Source organism: Arvicola amphibius, chromosome 8, assembly GCF_903992535.2.
Source record: "Arvicola amphibius chromosome 8, mArvAmp1.2, whole genome shotgun sequence".
Lineage (NCBI taxonomy): Eukaryota > Metazoa > Chordata > Mammalia > Rodentia > Cricetidae > Arvicola > Arvicola amphibius.
Genome location: NC_052054.1, coordinates 83,997,464 through 84,011,867, shown reverse-complemented (window position 1 = coordinate 84,011,867; position 14,404 = coordinate 83,997,464). Strand labels below are relative to the sequence as shown.

General features: G+C 46.4%; 1 protein-coding gene and 1 pseudogene across 1 annotated transcript; both read right to left on the bottom strand.

The window, feature by feature from the left end:
* Nucleotides 1-434: 434 nt before the first annotated feature.
* Nudt19 (nudix hydrolase 19) lies at nt 435-7,392 on the bottom strand. The gene is made up of 3 exons (XM_038340797.1): nt 6,588-7,392; nt 4,790-4,997; nt 435-1,760 (listed from the first exon to the last, which is right to left on the bottom strand). Exons 1-3 carry the CDS (start codon nt 7,269-7,271, stop codon nt 1,549-1,551), a joined length of 1,104 nt encoding a protein of 367 aa, XP_038196725.1. The 5' UTR covers nt 7,272-7,392; the 3' UTR covers nt 435-1,548.
* Nucleotides 7,393-9,814: 2,422 nt separating this feature from the next.
* LOC119821554 lies at nt 9,815-10,514 on the bottom strand (annotated as a pseudogene).
* Between the last annotated feature and the right edge of the window lie 3,890 nt (nt 10,515-14,404).

The following is a 14,404-nucleotide window of genomic DNA, read 5'->3' as shown; positions in this document are numbered from 1 at the left end:
AATAAAAAAATAAAATAAAGTAGGTGTTATCTCTGGTCAGTTTGAAGCCATCTGGCCTACACAGTGGGTTCCAGGACAGCCAGGGTTTTGTAGAGACTCTGTCTTTAAAAAAAAAACAAAGCAAAGCAAACAACAACAACAACAAAACAGATTGTGCCTTAACTATCATTTATTGCCTTTAGTCAGTAAAGATCATTCATCTTTAACAAAGTCAAAAAGAAATCACCCACATTAAACACACATTAAAACCCGGTGAAATTAGCATTCTCTCTCCAACCTCCTGAATTCATTAACCACTTCCTAAGTGCACAAAGGCTGGTCTTACGGTGTGTGTTTGTGTGTGCATGATGTGTGTGAGGGCACACATGCCACGGCACATGTGTGGAGGCAGGGGACAACTTGGAAAAGTTGTCAAAATGTCAAATGTCAAAATGTTAGATGTCAAAATGAATGCTACTTGGTTTTAAGACAAATACTGTATGGGTTTTTCTTTGTTTGTTTGGTTGGTTTTTTTAGAGACAGGGTTTCTCTATAACAGTCCTGGAACTTGCTTGTTAGACCAGGCTGGCCTTGAACTCACAGAGATCCATCTGCCTCTGCCTCCCCAGTGCTGGGATTAAGGTGCGGGCCTGTATGTTAAATATCAAGTTAAATACATGGCGAGAGCATGACCTCACTCTTGAAGGATGCCTCAACCACTGTTTATTTCCATTACTGCTTTCCTTGCTATGATCACATGCCTCACAGAGACAATTTAGAGAGCAGGGGTTTATTTCAGCCGGTGTCATGGTGCTGAAGGCAATGCGACATTCATGGAAGCGGAGACCAGAGGCAGCCTGCTCACATCTCCTCAGACTAGAAAGCAGGAATTCTTCTGGAACAGAGGTGGGACTCAATCCTTCAAGACCCACCCGTGCCAGCAGCCCACTTTTTCTGGTTAAAGCCTGCCCCTCGGTGTTCACAACCTACCAAAACAGTGCTACCAGCTATGAACCATGTGCAGAAGTCCCACATTCGAACCATAATGGCATCTAATTAGGTACCCCTGAATTAATTTCTACCCAGAGTCTAAGAGATCCAGGACTCAATCTCTACCGCACATCAGGAAACTTGCTAACACGTGGGGCAGTCAAAAGACAGAAGGAGAACGGGAAGGCAGTGGTGGCACGCCTTTAATCTCAGCACTCAGGAGGCAAAGGCAGGCAGATCTGGGAGTTCAAGGCCAGCCTGGTCTACAGAGTGAGTTCCAGGACAGCCAGGGCTATTATATAGAGAAACCTTGCCTCGGAAAAGCAAAAACAACAACAACAAAAGGCGACAGCAGGAGACCCCCTTTTTAAATGTTTAAGCTAATAAGACAGAAAGCATTGATCTTAGTAACAAGGCTGTTAATAGTTCATACATTTCATACACGGCTTGCTGTGTAGCCTGAGGACTGGCAGGGGAGCCCACAACACGCGTGACACAGGCAACACCTCGATGTCCCGTTCACAGGCACGTCCCTTCTGCTTTAGGCAAGTTCAGGCGACCCTCGCAAGTCAAGCAGCTTTACAAACGGGCGGTTAGGCTCGCGTCCGCTGCAAAGTTCTCAGGGTACACGCGCTCATTTGACAGGAGGGACACGTAGAGCTCATAGAGATGGAGACTGCGGCGCACCAGTCGGTTAACTACTTTGCCTCCCTTCAAGATCTCTTCCGTCTTCTTGTCAGTAGACATCGGGTTTTCTAAGAAAGCCGCATCCTTCACGTACAGTTCATCGCCTGAAAAACAGCAAAACTTCACTTCCACAAACACCGCCTCATAAATTACCCCAATATATCAACGACACGAACCAGTGTCTTTTGTATGTATTTCATGTTGAAGCTTTTTAGTTAGGTTTTTTTTTAGTTAGTTTTTCTTGTTGCTACTTTTAATTTACTTTTAAATTTATGATTAATCCATGGTATGTGTGTGTGTGCTCTGCCTGATCCTGGGAACCAAACCCAGATCCTCTGATTATTATTAACCCATGTATGTGTACTGCCTGACGTGGGTATTGGGAGCTGAACCAGATTCTGTGATTACTGTTAATCCATGGTGTGTGTGTGTGTGTGTGTGTGTGTGTGTGCATGCAACGTCAGACATGAGTGCTGGAAACCAAACCCAGATCCAGCCAGCATAGCCTCGAACTGCTGAGATTCTTTCTTACCCAGTTTCAGGTTTTTATTACATTTGAGAGAGAAAGAAAGAAAAAGGGAGAGAGAGGTGTGTGTGCGCTTGTGCATGTGTGCACATGTGGGTATGTGTATTCACACAAGTAGAGGTCAGAGACCAGCCTGCCAGAGTTGGGTCTCTCCCTCCACCAAGTGAGCATGCGCGATTTCAGGAACGTGAGATCTCGTGAAGGCCAGAGGACAACTTCAGGGATTGTTCCTTCAGAACTTTCCACCTTTCGTTTCAGATGGGGTTTCTTACTGGCCTGGAACATCACAAGCTAGGCACAGATCTGCCTGTCTCTGCCTCCCACCCACCATTCCAATGCTGGGGTTACAGGTGCCTGCCACCATGCCTGGCTCTTCGTCCCGGTTCAGGGGATTCAAACTCTTGGTAGGATTTTAATATCCCTACTCATGCATACCCCTGAGACAAGCATTTTCTTGGGGCACATCACAATGGATGGCTCTAAGTGTTTCTGTTGTAAACCATAATTATTTTATCACATATTTCAGCAGCACTGGGAATAAAAACCGAGGCCTTGACGCAAGCTAGGCAAGTACTCCACCAAGTCACATGCCCAGCCATGAGCCCTCTAAGTTCTGGATTACTTCATGACTCTCTTTAGCCTATTAAATATAATGTTGGCCTTAATAACATTTTTGATGTTTTGATATGGGATGATCTGATAAGGTTAATCTATTTTTTGCTCATTTTAAAAATTTTCCTCTATTTACTTGTGTGTGTATACAGGTGTGGAGGTCTTTCTCAATCACTCTCCACCTTAGGTGTTTTGGGATGTTTTTGTTTTTAATGGTTTTTCGATATAGCGTTTCTCTGCGTAACAGCTCTAGCTGTCCAGGAACTAGCTCCGTAGAGCAGGCTGGCCTTGAACTCACAAAGATCTTCCTGCCTCTGCCTCCCGAGTGCCGGGACTAAAGGCTGCACCACCCCCACCCAGCTCCACATTAGTTTTTGATTCAGGGATCAGGGAACCATGGAGTTGGCCTGACCTAGCTGCATCATAGGTTTTTCAGGTTAGAGTCCATGGCTCCTTATAGGAAAACTGCTAGTGCCTGGAGAGATGGCTCAGGGGTTAGGAAAACTAGGTGCTCTTCTGAGCACCTGGGCTCAGTTCCTAGCACCCACATTTGCAGCTCATTACCACGCACGACTCCAGGTCCAGGGGATCTGATGTCCTCCTCTGACCTTTGCAGATACTAGGCACACAGGTGCTGTGCATACATGCATACATGTAGGCAACACTGATATACCAGATAAAAATAAGTCTTTGTTTTTCAAAGCTGCTAAACTGTCCCTCTGTAGGGTGAGTGACAAATCTCATCGGTATTATCTGAAACTGAAGAGGCATATATGAAATATGACAGTCACATAGTGCCTGCCTGCTACAACACGAATCAGTGTCTGCCAAGCTGTAACTGACCATCAACAAATCTCCTGATTCAAATGAGCTAACAGTTTACAAGTTCTCATAATTGAAATAAAAATGTAAAAGTGACTTGGCACTAGCCTGGTCTACAGAGTGAGTTCCAGGACAGCCAGGGCTAAGCAGAGAAACACTGTCTCAGAAAACCAAAGTTAAAGTGAGATAACCCATGAGTTATATATATATATATGCAAGCTTATAAATTCAGACTTCCTCGTTATAATAAACATGGGTTTGTACACACTGACACATCCTTGATCCCAGGAGAATTATAAGTTTGAGGCTATCCTGGGATACACAGGAAGATCTACGTCAGCCTAAGATCTATAGTTAGACCTTGTCTCAAAAATAAATAAAAAAATAAACACTATGTGTCCTACAGTTAGCTTTAATTATCAAAAACCGTACTTCCTATGGTCACCTGAGAAAGAGTCTTAACTGAAGGACTGCCAAGATCATACTGTCCTGAGGAGGATTGTCCTGAATGTTATTTCATGTAGATGAGGCCAGCCCACTGTGGGCAGCACCATCCCTTAGTCAGGGAGTCCCAGATGGAATAATAAATCTCGCTAACCAGAGTCCTTTGTGAGCCAGCTAGTCAGTTGAATTCTCCAGGGTCCCCGATGCTCCTCTCTGGCTGTGAAGCGCGTTCCTTGGTCGAAAGCAATGCTCTGTGTAATGCTTGGAAGCCTGTCTTCAGGCTTCTCCCTTCGCCTCTTTCAATGATGAACCATAACCCATAATCCGAAATAAACCCCTACTTCCCCATAATTGCTTTTGGTCATCATATTTGTCATAGAAACAGAACGAAACTAGATAATATGTGTATGTTAGGACTTTCCCCTTCTTTTAATTAATATTCCACCAAGCATGGCAAACCTCTTGATATTACAAAGCTTATGTCTGAGAACCACACAGCTAAATTACAAAACAAAAAGTTTAAAAATCAAAAAACTCAATGGTTTAAAGAAGCTTATGATTTTGTGTTGGATTGCACGCTAATTATCAGGGGATACATGTCGCCTGTAAGCCAAATGTTGGCCACACCCACAGGCATAGGCTGTGAAACAGGCATCCCCCCACCTCTGCTGGCAGCCTGGCTGGAGCAAACGTGGGCACTAACAAGAGCACTGGCACTTCCCGCCTCACCTGGGAAGAGCATGACAGAGCCATCAGCAGTGGAGAGGATTATCGGCAGCCATTTCTCAGTTATGTCGAAGGGGCGAGCTGAGGAAAAGCTGTACAGAGCGGAGAGAGAGGCAAAAGTGTCAAGTCTTCTCATCTCATAGAACTGCGGTGGCGCCAGCCAGATTTCTTTGGACAGGAAACACTCCGTTGCCTCTGATGGAGACAACCACTGTAGGGACAGAGGAAGCAGCTTTGTGAGTCTTCCCCCACCACTGGCCGGGTCTGAGGTTGCTAGATGGGTATATGAGACCTATTAGATGGGAAAACTAACGTATCCTCCGGAGGCCTTGCTAGATCTCTCAGGGAGCCTGAGGACATTCTGAGGCCTGGACGCTGCCAAGTCCCTACTGGCCAGCTTAATCAGGAGGTGGAAGCAGGAAAATTGCCTGAGTCCAGAAGATGAAGGCCTGCCTGGGCAACATAGTGAGGTCCTGTCTCAGAAAGAAAGAATTGGTGGCTGGAGAGATGGTTCAGTGACTAAAAAAAAAGCAGCCGCTGCCTTTCCAGAGGAACAGAATGGTGGGTTCCCAGCACCACACTGGGCAACTCACGACCACCCATAACTCAAACCCTAGACAATTCAACCCCCTCTTCTGGCCTCCATGGTCAGCTGCAGGCATGCTGAAGGGCAAAATAATAACAATATTAAAAACATTAATAATTATTAAATGAGAGTTAGAATGCTGGTAATTAGTAAAAAATAATTGAAAAAAATCCTTTCAGCCCTGAGAACGAAACTCATGCACCACATGACAACTTAATAAAATTTATTGCCAAACACCAAAAACTGCCGAACTGTAAGCAAATGAATAAGAGAATCTAGTGAGACCTACCACTCGCCTAGGGCTTCTGTGTAAAGTCATCCCAGACCACAGAACAGTGGGGGAACCCGAGCAACATCTAAGTCTTATTGACTCAAGCAGACACAGATCAGAATCTGGAGGATCACGTGGGGTAGTGTTGGGTGAGCAGTGTGCCTGAGGAGGTCTACACAAAATTGAACCCCAAAACTCTATTACATTTTAGTGCACAGAGTAGAACCATATGATAGCCGAGACGATGGTTACTTCTGAGGAAGGAGCAGCCACCTGGGGGGGTTCCCGACTAAACTTCATGCTTACCTGGAGCCAAGATTTTTTTTCCAATTTTCTCCAGCAGCGTATTGCCCACAGCGGGAAAGCCTTAATTAAATGTCGCCAGCACTGGGGCACTCAAGGGGCCAGAAGAGGGTCACATAATGGAAGTGTAGCTAAATTAGCTCTAGAATATACTGTAGTCCCACCCCCCCCCCCAGACCATTTAAAACATACCTTAAAAGGATAATCTCTAATAACTTAACTGCGTGCCGGAAAAAGTGCAACACTATTTAAAAGAACAGAACAAAACTCAGCAGTCAACAACTTTAAAAAAATGCTAACATGTAATCAAAAACTCCAAGACATGTCAAATGCAAGAAAGACGCCTGAAACTTAACTGTGCCTGGTGCTAGGGATACAAATGGGGGCGGGGGCAGAGGAGAGTAGAAAGTTGATGGGGCTGAAATCTTGTAATATGTTCTAGAAACCGAATTACAACGATTAGGGACTGAAGCGAATGAATCATTGTGAAGTTTGCAGAACAGGCAGAGGAAGATCAGCCAGAGTGTCCCCGCATTGAGAACCCCACAGGGTGAGAGCTGAATCCTTGAACATCTCCGTCAAGGTCACGCCTTTGGTCTGCGGTGATGCTCAGGGCAGCCCGCGGGTTTCGCGGCCCCTACCTTGTAGCCCACCACCTCGGTCAGGTCGGGCTCCACGCGCGGGGTCTCGCGCAGGCAGCACAGGTAGAAGGAGGTGTCGAAGCGGCGACTGCCGCTCCCGATCGGCGTGAGCCAGCCGCCCCAGTTGCGCAGAGCCCAGATGTCGGGCGTGCAGTCCAAGTGCTCGCACAGCTGGAGGAAGTGGCGCGGGTCACTGCGCACGCGCGAGCGCCAGTCGCCCAGGCCTGGCGGAGGCGGCAGCGCCAGGCCAGGCTCCTGAGAAGCGGGCGGCGAGCTCCGCGGTCTCAACAGCAGCACCCCAGCCTCCTCGAAGGTCTCGCGGATGGCGCAGATGCGCAGCGCGACATCATCAGGCAGCGCCCCGGCGCCGGCGTCGTCGTGGAACAGTCCCGGAAAAGGGGGTTGCGAAGGCGGCGCCGGGCCCAGGCCGAAACGCGGCGGCGTGTGCCGAGGCGCGAAGAGTCGCAGCCAGTCGGCCGAGCTGTCGGCGGCGTGCAGCACACCTCCCGGGAAGACGTGCGCGCCCGGCATGAAGCGCTGGTTCTGGGCGCGCTGGAGAAGCAGCAGCCGGAAGCCGTCAGCGGACTGACGGGCGGCGGGACCTCGCGCGCCCCGGGCGGCGGCCAGCACAACGGTGCCTGCCCGCCGCCAGGAGCTCGGGCCGGATCGCAGCGGGACGTTCATGGTCAGGTGGCCTTCAGATCCAGACCGCGGAGCGCTCTCCGGAAACCCGATGAACTCGTCGGCTTAAGAAAGAACGGCCTCCAGGCTCCCACGCGTCTGCTTGTGGGAGGAGCATGATCCCCGCGCCAGAGCACCACCTAGAGTGTTAGAAAGGGTCAGTCCGACCCGACCACAGCTGCTGCTATTACCTGCCCGCGACTAGGACAGGGTGATCATCCTAGGGCGCTGGAGCGGAGAGAAGGAGTGCGGAAGGGTGTTGAATGGAAACCAAAATCTAGCAATGAATCTTTCCCACTAAACTCTAGTGACTACAACTTTGTCCCCTGATAATCTGGTCTGTTGCCTGTATAGCATTGGAATAGGAAGTTCCAGGAACAGATCGGTGTTGGCAAATTCATGGGAAGCATACAAATAAGAAACTAGTGGGTGGACCAGATGCCTAGTTAGGAATTTGCTGTTGTGTAGGTTTTAATGTCATTGGTGAGTCCCTGTCCTTTCGGGCAGTTTGTCTTCAGTTATGGATGCTTGCTTGTATTGCCAGGGCTCCCGAGGACCTGGGGAAAGCATCTTAGATAGTGTGATTAGTTGCCTTTTCATGGGAGATGTTGAATCCTAGCCTAGCAATATTTCCCCTCCTTTCTAACTTTTAATTGGCCGAAAGACTTGCACTCCTAAGAACAGCATGGCTACTTTCTGGAAACAGCTTGTTTCTCCCCTTTTACATCTCCTCAGTCATCAGCTCTTGCAAATGCCATCCTAACTGATCACAGATTTATTGGTTTTGGAGGTCTAGAGAGAGGGCTCAGCCAAGTGCACTTGATGCTCCTGAGTTCAGCTCCCAGCAGTGTGACTCCAGTTCTAAAGGATCTTACGACCTTTTCTGACCTCTGTGGGCACTGCAGCCACATAATGCAAGAACAGACAGGCAGGCACCCACAAAAAAATAAGAATAAGTAACTCTTTAAAAAAGGTTTTTCTCCTGCTGAGTGTCTTAGAAACGTTTACTTACCTAGGGACTGGCTTGGAATGGGTAAATAGCCCAACTTGGTCTTGAACTCTCCCAAGTGCTGGAATTACAAATGTAATCAGCCTGGCAATGGTGGTGTCTGCTGTTAATCCCAGCACTGGGGAGACAGGCAAGCAGATCTCTTGTGAGTTCCAGGCCAGCCTGATCTACACAGAGAGTTCTAGGAGAGCCAAGGCTACACAAATTAAAAATGTGAACCATCATGCCTGTCTACAGTGGGGTTGTTGTTGTTGCTGATGATGGGTTTTTTTTGGTTGTTTGGTTGGTTTGGTTTTTCTTTTTTTAAATATAAATCTATAGTTTTATTAAAACAAAACTGACAGTATGGTATGAAGTTTACATTTAAACAAAATTTTCACATATATCTAACACATGCTTTAAAAGATTTTACAATGTAGTTCTAAATGCAGGTCTGGACAATACTAGAAATTGATGGATCTCATGATTCAAGACAGGATCTTGGACATCAGTTAATCTGAAGATCTTGTATTTTCAAATGAACCACTACCCCAATATGAAAGTTAATCTCCTGAGACCAGGGCTTGTGAAGTCATTCAACCCTTGACTCAGTGGAATTTGTGCTGTCAGTAACTGAACCTGCCACAAGCAGTTTCAGGGTTCAAAGCTGAGGAAAAAAAAACCAAAAACCAAAAAAAAAAAAACCCAAAAAAACAAAGACAAAACAACAACAACAACAAAAAAAAACCACACCAAAAAACAGAGGCTCCAAGAGTTTCCACCCTAAGAGTGCAGGCCCTATGCTCCCATCTCCCATAGGCCCTTCTGCAATACTTGAGCCAGTGGCTTGGATGGACAAACTGATATTGTAACTTCGTAATTGGAGAAAGTTCTTTTTCTCCAATTTCAGGAATTAGCACCTCTAAGGCAGAATGCCTGCTTATACTCTCCAATAAAACTGTCCCTCCTCAGTCAGTTTCCATCTTCCAATGGCAGCTTTGGTAACTTGGGAACTGGCTTTGTCCTTTGTGGGCCACAATGAGCTCAGGTAGGGAGCACCTTGGCTGTAGGTTTCAGCATTCACAGATTTTTTAAGTCTCTCAATCCTCATTAATGGTGCCAATGTAATTTTTGAAAAGGCAAAATATTGACATAGAACCAAATGATTAGTTAGCTGTTCTTTCTACTGTTTCACCATTTCCCCAATCAGGTCCCAAATTTTAACCAAAATGATTCTACCCATCTCCCTTCCTCCCTGCCCCAACCCTCCCACCCCTAATGAATATACCAGTAATAGCCAAAAACTACACACATGCTAGGCTGTAAAAATGCAGTTAACACTATTGGGAAGAAGGCTGTGGGTTGTGGAGATGCCCTTTGAAGACAGACACTATCTTTGCTCTCCCACACCCCAGTTCTGCAGGTTTTGTCCTTCATGGAAGGCCCTCCGCTTTCTTAGCAAAGCACAGAACGGGGTTGCCTTGAAACACCCCTTCCCCTCCACTGGGATGGGTGTGCAAACTATACAGCTTGAAACGAGTTAAAGCACTTGGGCTGCGGCAGGGCACAGAAACTATGCTGGCTCTTCAAAGGACATCTTCTCAAGCCACCTCTATGGTGTCAAGACAAGTAGAACTCCTTCCCTCCCCACTTGGAACCCACAGTCGAAGGTGACAGGGGCTGGCACTCAAGAGGGCTAATTCTTGTCGTCTTTTTTGTCATCATCCCCTGAGGGGTAGGAATGCCACGTGAGCCTTTCCTCACAGAAGGATATGACAACCTGTGGGCACTTGACAGTGGCTTCTTGGCAGGGACCCGGTCAGCCTCACCAGAGTTCTTCCATTTCATCAGGAACATGAGTTCTCCACTGGAGTCAGTAGCTCCAATAATCCGCTCAGGCTCCAAACCCCCGGGCAAAGCCTCGTGGCTTTTCTGACTCTTCTTTCTTCTTCATTGGTTTGCTTTCTTCCCCCTCATCTTCAGAATCAGAATCAGCTTTGCGTTTGCCTCCCTCTGATTTGTCTGTCTCGTGAGCTGTTTTCTGTGACTAGTAGAAACTCAGCAATAAGGTCAGGGCAGTCCAGCTTCTCTAATGGCTCCCATGTATTTGTCCTCATCTGAGAAACCCCTTCCACTTTAGAAGATATCCCACTTTGCCCTTGACAACATCGTCGATCGAGAACTTCTTCCACTACATATTTCTCTTCCTCTTCTTCTAGTACTTCCTCCACTTTCTTCTTGTTCTGTTTTTCTCCCATAGCACCAGCCAGCTTTCCTGTGTAAAGGGTAAACTACTGCTCGTAGCAGCGCCCGAGAGTCCGAGAAGAATTGGTACCGGTGCTCTTAGCGCGTGGCGTCGGGCGGCCCGAGGGAGTAGCGCCCAGAGGAGCAGAAAGCCATGCGGCCGCAGTCGAACGCCAAGCTGAGCGCCCTCCCCTCAGCCGAACAAAAGAGCCTCTCACTCTCTGGGTTTGGTTTTTCAAGACAGGGTTTTTTTTGTGTAACAGTCCTAGCTGTCCTGGAACTTGCTCTGTAGACCAGGCTGACCTCAAACTCACAAAGATCTGCCTGCCTCTGCCTTCCAAGGGCTGGAATTAAAGGCAAGCGTCAACCGCTGCCCGGCTTAATGATGGTTTTTCATTTGTTTATTTGTTTTTTTTATCTTTTTGGTTTAGGGTTTGTTTGAGAAGAAGTATCATTATATAGCCATGGGTTTCATGGAACTCAGCTTTGTAGCTGGCCTTGAACTCACAGAGATCTGCCTCCCAAACTCTGGGATTAAAGGTGTGCACGACTGCCATTATTTTAAAGTTAACTTGTTGTTAACATCACATCTAAAGATGCAGGTACCTGTGTACTGACTGTGTTGTGCCCATTTCGTGGGACTCCCAAATAAGGCCATCACAGAGCCAGTATGGATACAAACACATTGGGGTTAACTGATTACAAACTAGCTACCTCGGACTTTAATCTGACACTCAGACACATCAGGTGGGGATGAAAGGCCTCTAGGCTTCAGGATAAGGGCTTTTTAAAGGGAAAAAAACACAATCAGAGTGGCACAAGCCTTGGCGTTTCAGGATTGGGTAAAAGTATACAACTTTTGAATTCGTTGGTTGGGGTATAGGGGAATTTCAAAACAGTGACAGTCAGCAGACAAGAATTTTAAAAACAGAGGTTAATAAGATACCTCCACGGGCGTTTGAAGCAAGATGTTATTTGGACACCCTTGTGAGGCACTTTGACCAGGGCTGGCACAGTTTCTTGGGAATGTTTATGACTTTGCTGAGCTGGATTCATTCCCTAGTGAGGCCCTGTCTAAAATGGAGTTCTTTCTCAAAATGGAGTTCGTCCTGCTCCTTCACCTGCATCTCCAGAAACAGAAAAATGGGGCCACAGGTTAAAAGGCACGCTAGGGGAGGAAGGAAGGACCCCTGCCATCTGCCGTCTGCTTTTTAGTCAACAGCCTACCCAAGTCTAAACTGATGCTCTTGGCACTGCTGCAGGAATTTTAATCTGAAGTCATTTCTTTTTTTTTTTTTTTTTTTTTTTTTTTTTTTTTTTTTTTTTTTTTTTTTTTTTTTTTGGTTTTTCGAGACAGGGTTTCTTTGTGGCTTTGGAGCCTGTCCTGGAACTAGCTCTTGTTGACCAGGCTGGTCTCGAACTCACAGAGATCCGCCTGCCTCTGCCTCCCGAGTGCTGGGATTAAAGGCGTGCACCACCACCGCCCGGCTGAAAGTCATTTCTTAATCTATCGTAGAATCCAGGTGGTGTGGGAACTTTATGTTCTTTTGCATTTATTACTTATTTATATTCGCAAGTGCCACTGAGTGCATGTGGAGCCCAGAGGACACCTTGCAGGAGTGAGTTCTCTCCTTCCATGGTGTGGGTCCTGACGTCATCAGGTTTGGCCACAAGTGCTGTTACCCATCCTGAGCCATCTCACCAGCCCCCTGCATTTAGAGAAGAAGAAAAAGTTCTTGTGGTAGCTGGATGGCACCAGCGTCTTTAAAACAGCCATACTGAGAAATGCCCGGTGACTCAGTTGGCTAGGCCCACAGACCATGCTAGATAAGAGACCCGCCTCAGTGAGCAGAATGGTAGAATAGGAAATAAGGAAATGATTTAAAGTACGTTTCGGAAACAGGCGTGACACACAGCGTGATGATTGATTGACTATGCCAATCAAAGGAGAGGACAGAAGGGACTGAGGTGACCTTTCTTCAAGTGTACAACGTTATGTGTGAGACACTGAAAACTTCGTCGGTTTCCTTGTGTCATACTTGCCAAAGCCAATAAGGTAGAAAGTGATTACTACAGGTGACTAATCTTTTGTACAAGGGAATAAGTGTTTTAAGAAAGGGCACATTCACTAAAATGGCTCTGTGGTTTCGTGGCTCTTAATGTTTGTTCTGATACCAGCTGGTTTTTCCCAGATTCCAGTCACTCCAGAGCAAGTTCAGCAAGCCCTGGAGTACTGAGCCAAGCAGCAGAAGTGATGTTTATGTATTTATTTTAGTTGTTTTAGGGGTCCTCCCCATGACCTTGGCCATGCTGGGCAGTGTTCTGCCTCTATACTGCATTGCTGGCCTGTGGTTTTCAGAGACAATATCTTGTCATGTAGGCCAGGATCGTCCCACGTCAGTCTCTGAAGTTACAGAGTTGCAGATGTACACCAGCACAGTCAAGCTGGGGGTTTTAAAAATCATTGTGTGTGTGTGTGTGTGTGTGTGTGTGTGTGTGTGTGAATTGCACATAGTGCATGTACCTTCGGAGGCCAGAAGAGATATCTGATCTCCAAGGACCTGAAATCACAGGCAATTGTGAACTGTCCAAAGTGGATTATTCTGGGAACTGAACTTAGGTCATCTATAAGAAGCAACAAATACATTTACTAGTGAGCCTTCAACCCAGACATCAGATCTGAACCAGTACAGCTTTAATCCAGCACGTGGTAGACTGAAGTGGCAGATCTCTAAATTCAATGCCAGCCTGGTCTACAAAGTGAGTTCCAGGACGCCAGGGCAGTTGCAGAGAAGCCCTGTCTTGAACACAACAACAACAAAAGCCATAAGCATTTGTTAAACCTTCTGTGGGTAAGGATCTGAGAACATTTGGTTGAGTGTTCCCACTCAGTATAACCTCTATGAGAATGATCAGCATGGTCATCCAGGTCCGGCCTGGGTCTCATTCTTTGGTAACTCAATGACTGTTGAAGACTCAGTTTTCTTAACACATTCGTCCTTCCATTTGGCTGATTGGCTGTCTTGGGGACTCATTGGCTCTGATGCCTTTAAGAGCCTCAGGAGCCACACTCCTTCTCTCCACCTGGTTATACTGGTCAGATCCAGAAAAGGCAGGAAAGATGGAGCTATCCAGGTCATATCCTTGAAGCTGGCTACCACAGTGGATTAAAAACAATGAGACTGTCTAGCTTATTACTCTCAACAATGGGGTTTAAACCCAGAGCTTCCCAAATGCTAGGCAAGAATCCTACCACTGAGCTAGAACCCCAGCCATAACCGTTATCTAAGAACAATAAGAAAACATTAAAGACTCTGTAACACTTGGCTCAACATTTAAGTGCAATAATGTAGATGTTTGATCAACTTGGAATTCTATATACATAACTGTTATGAACAAAACCCCAAAATAACCCTAGCAGTAAAGTTGATACAACAAACTAGCAAATATGGATGTTTGTTATGAAGTATTTGAATTCAGGAAAAGTAGAGGGAAAACCTATGGCTTCAAGGGAAAACTCCAGAAAAGAAAAGACAGATCACCATGGTTTCCTTAGGGTCAGAAGCCTGGCAAGTGTTTGAATCTGTCTCCACACCTAACTGTTGGAGGAAGGCTACTTGTTGGTTCCCAGCCGCATGGCTAACTTAGACCCAAAATAATCACACAGAAACTGTATTAATTAAATCACTTCTTGTCCCATTAGCTCTTGCTTCTTATTGGCTACTCCTTACATATTAATTTAACCCATTTCTATTAATCTGTGTAATCACCACATGTCTGTAGCTTACTGGGTAAAGTTCCCAGCATCTGTCTCCAGTGGCTCTGTGGCTTTTCTCTGACTTTGCCCTCTTTCTCCCAGCATACAGCCTAGCTTTCCCTGCTCTTGCCATATGCTCAGAGCAGT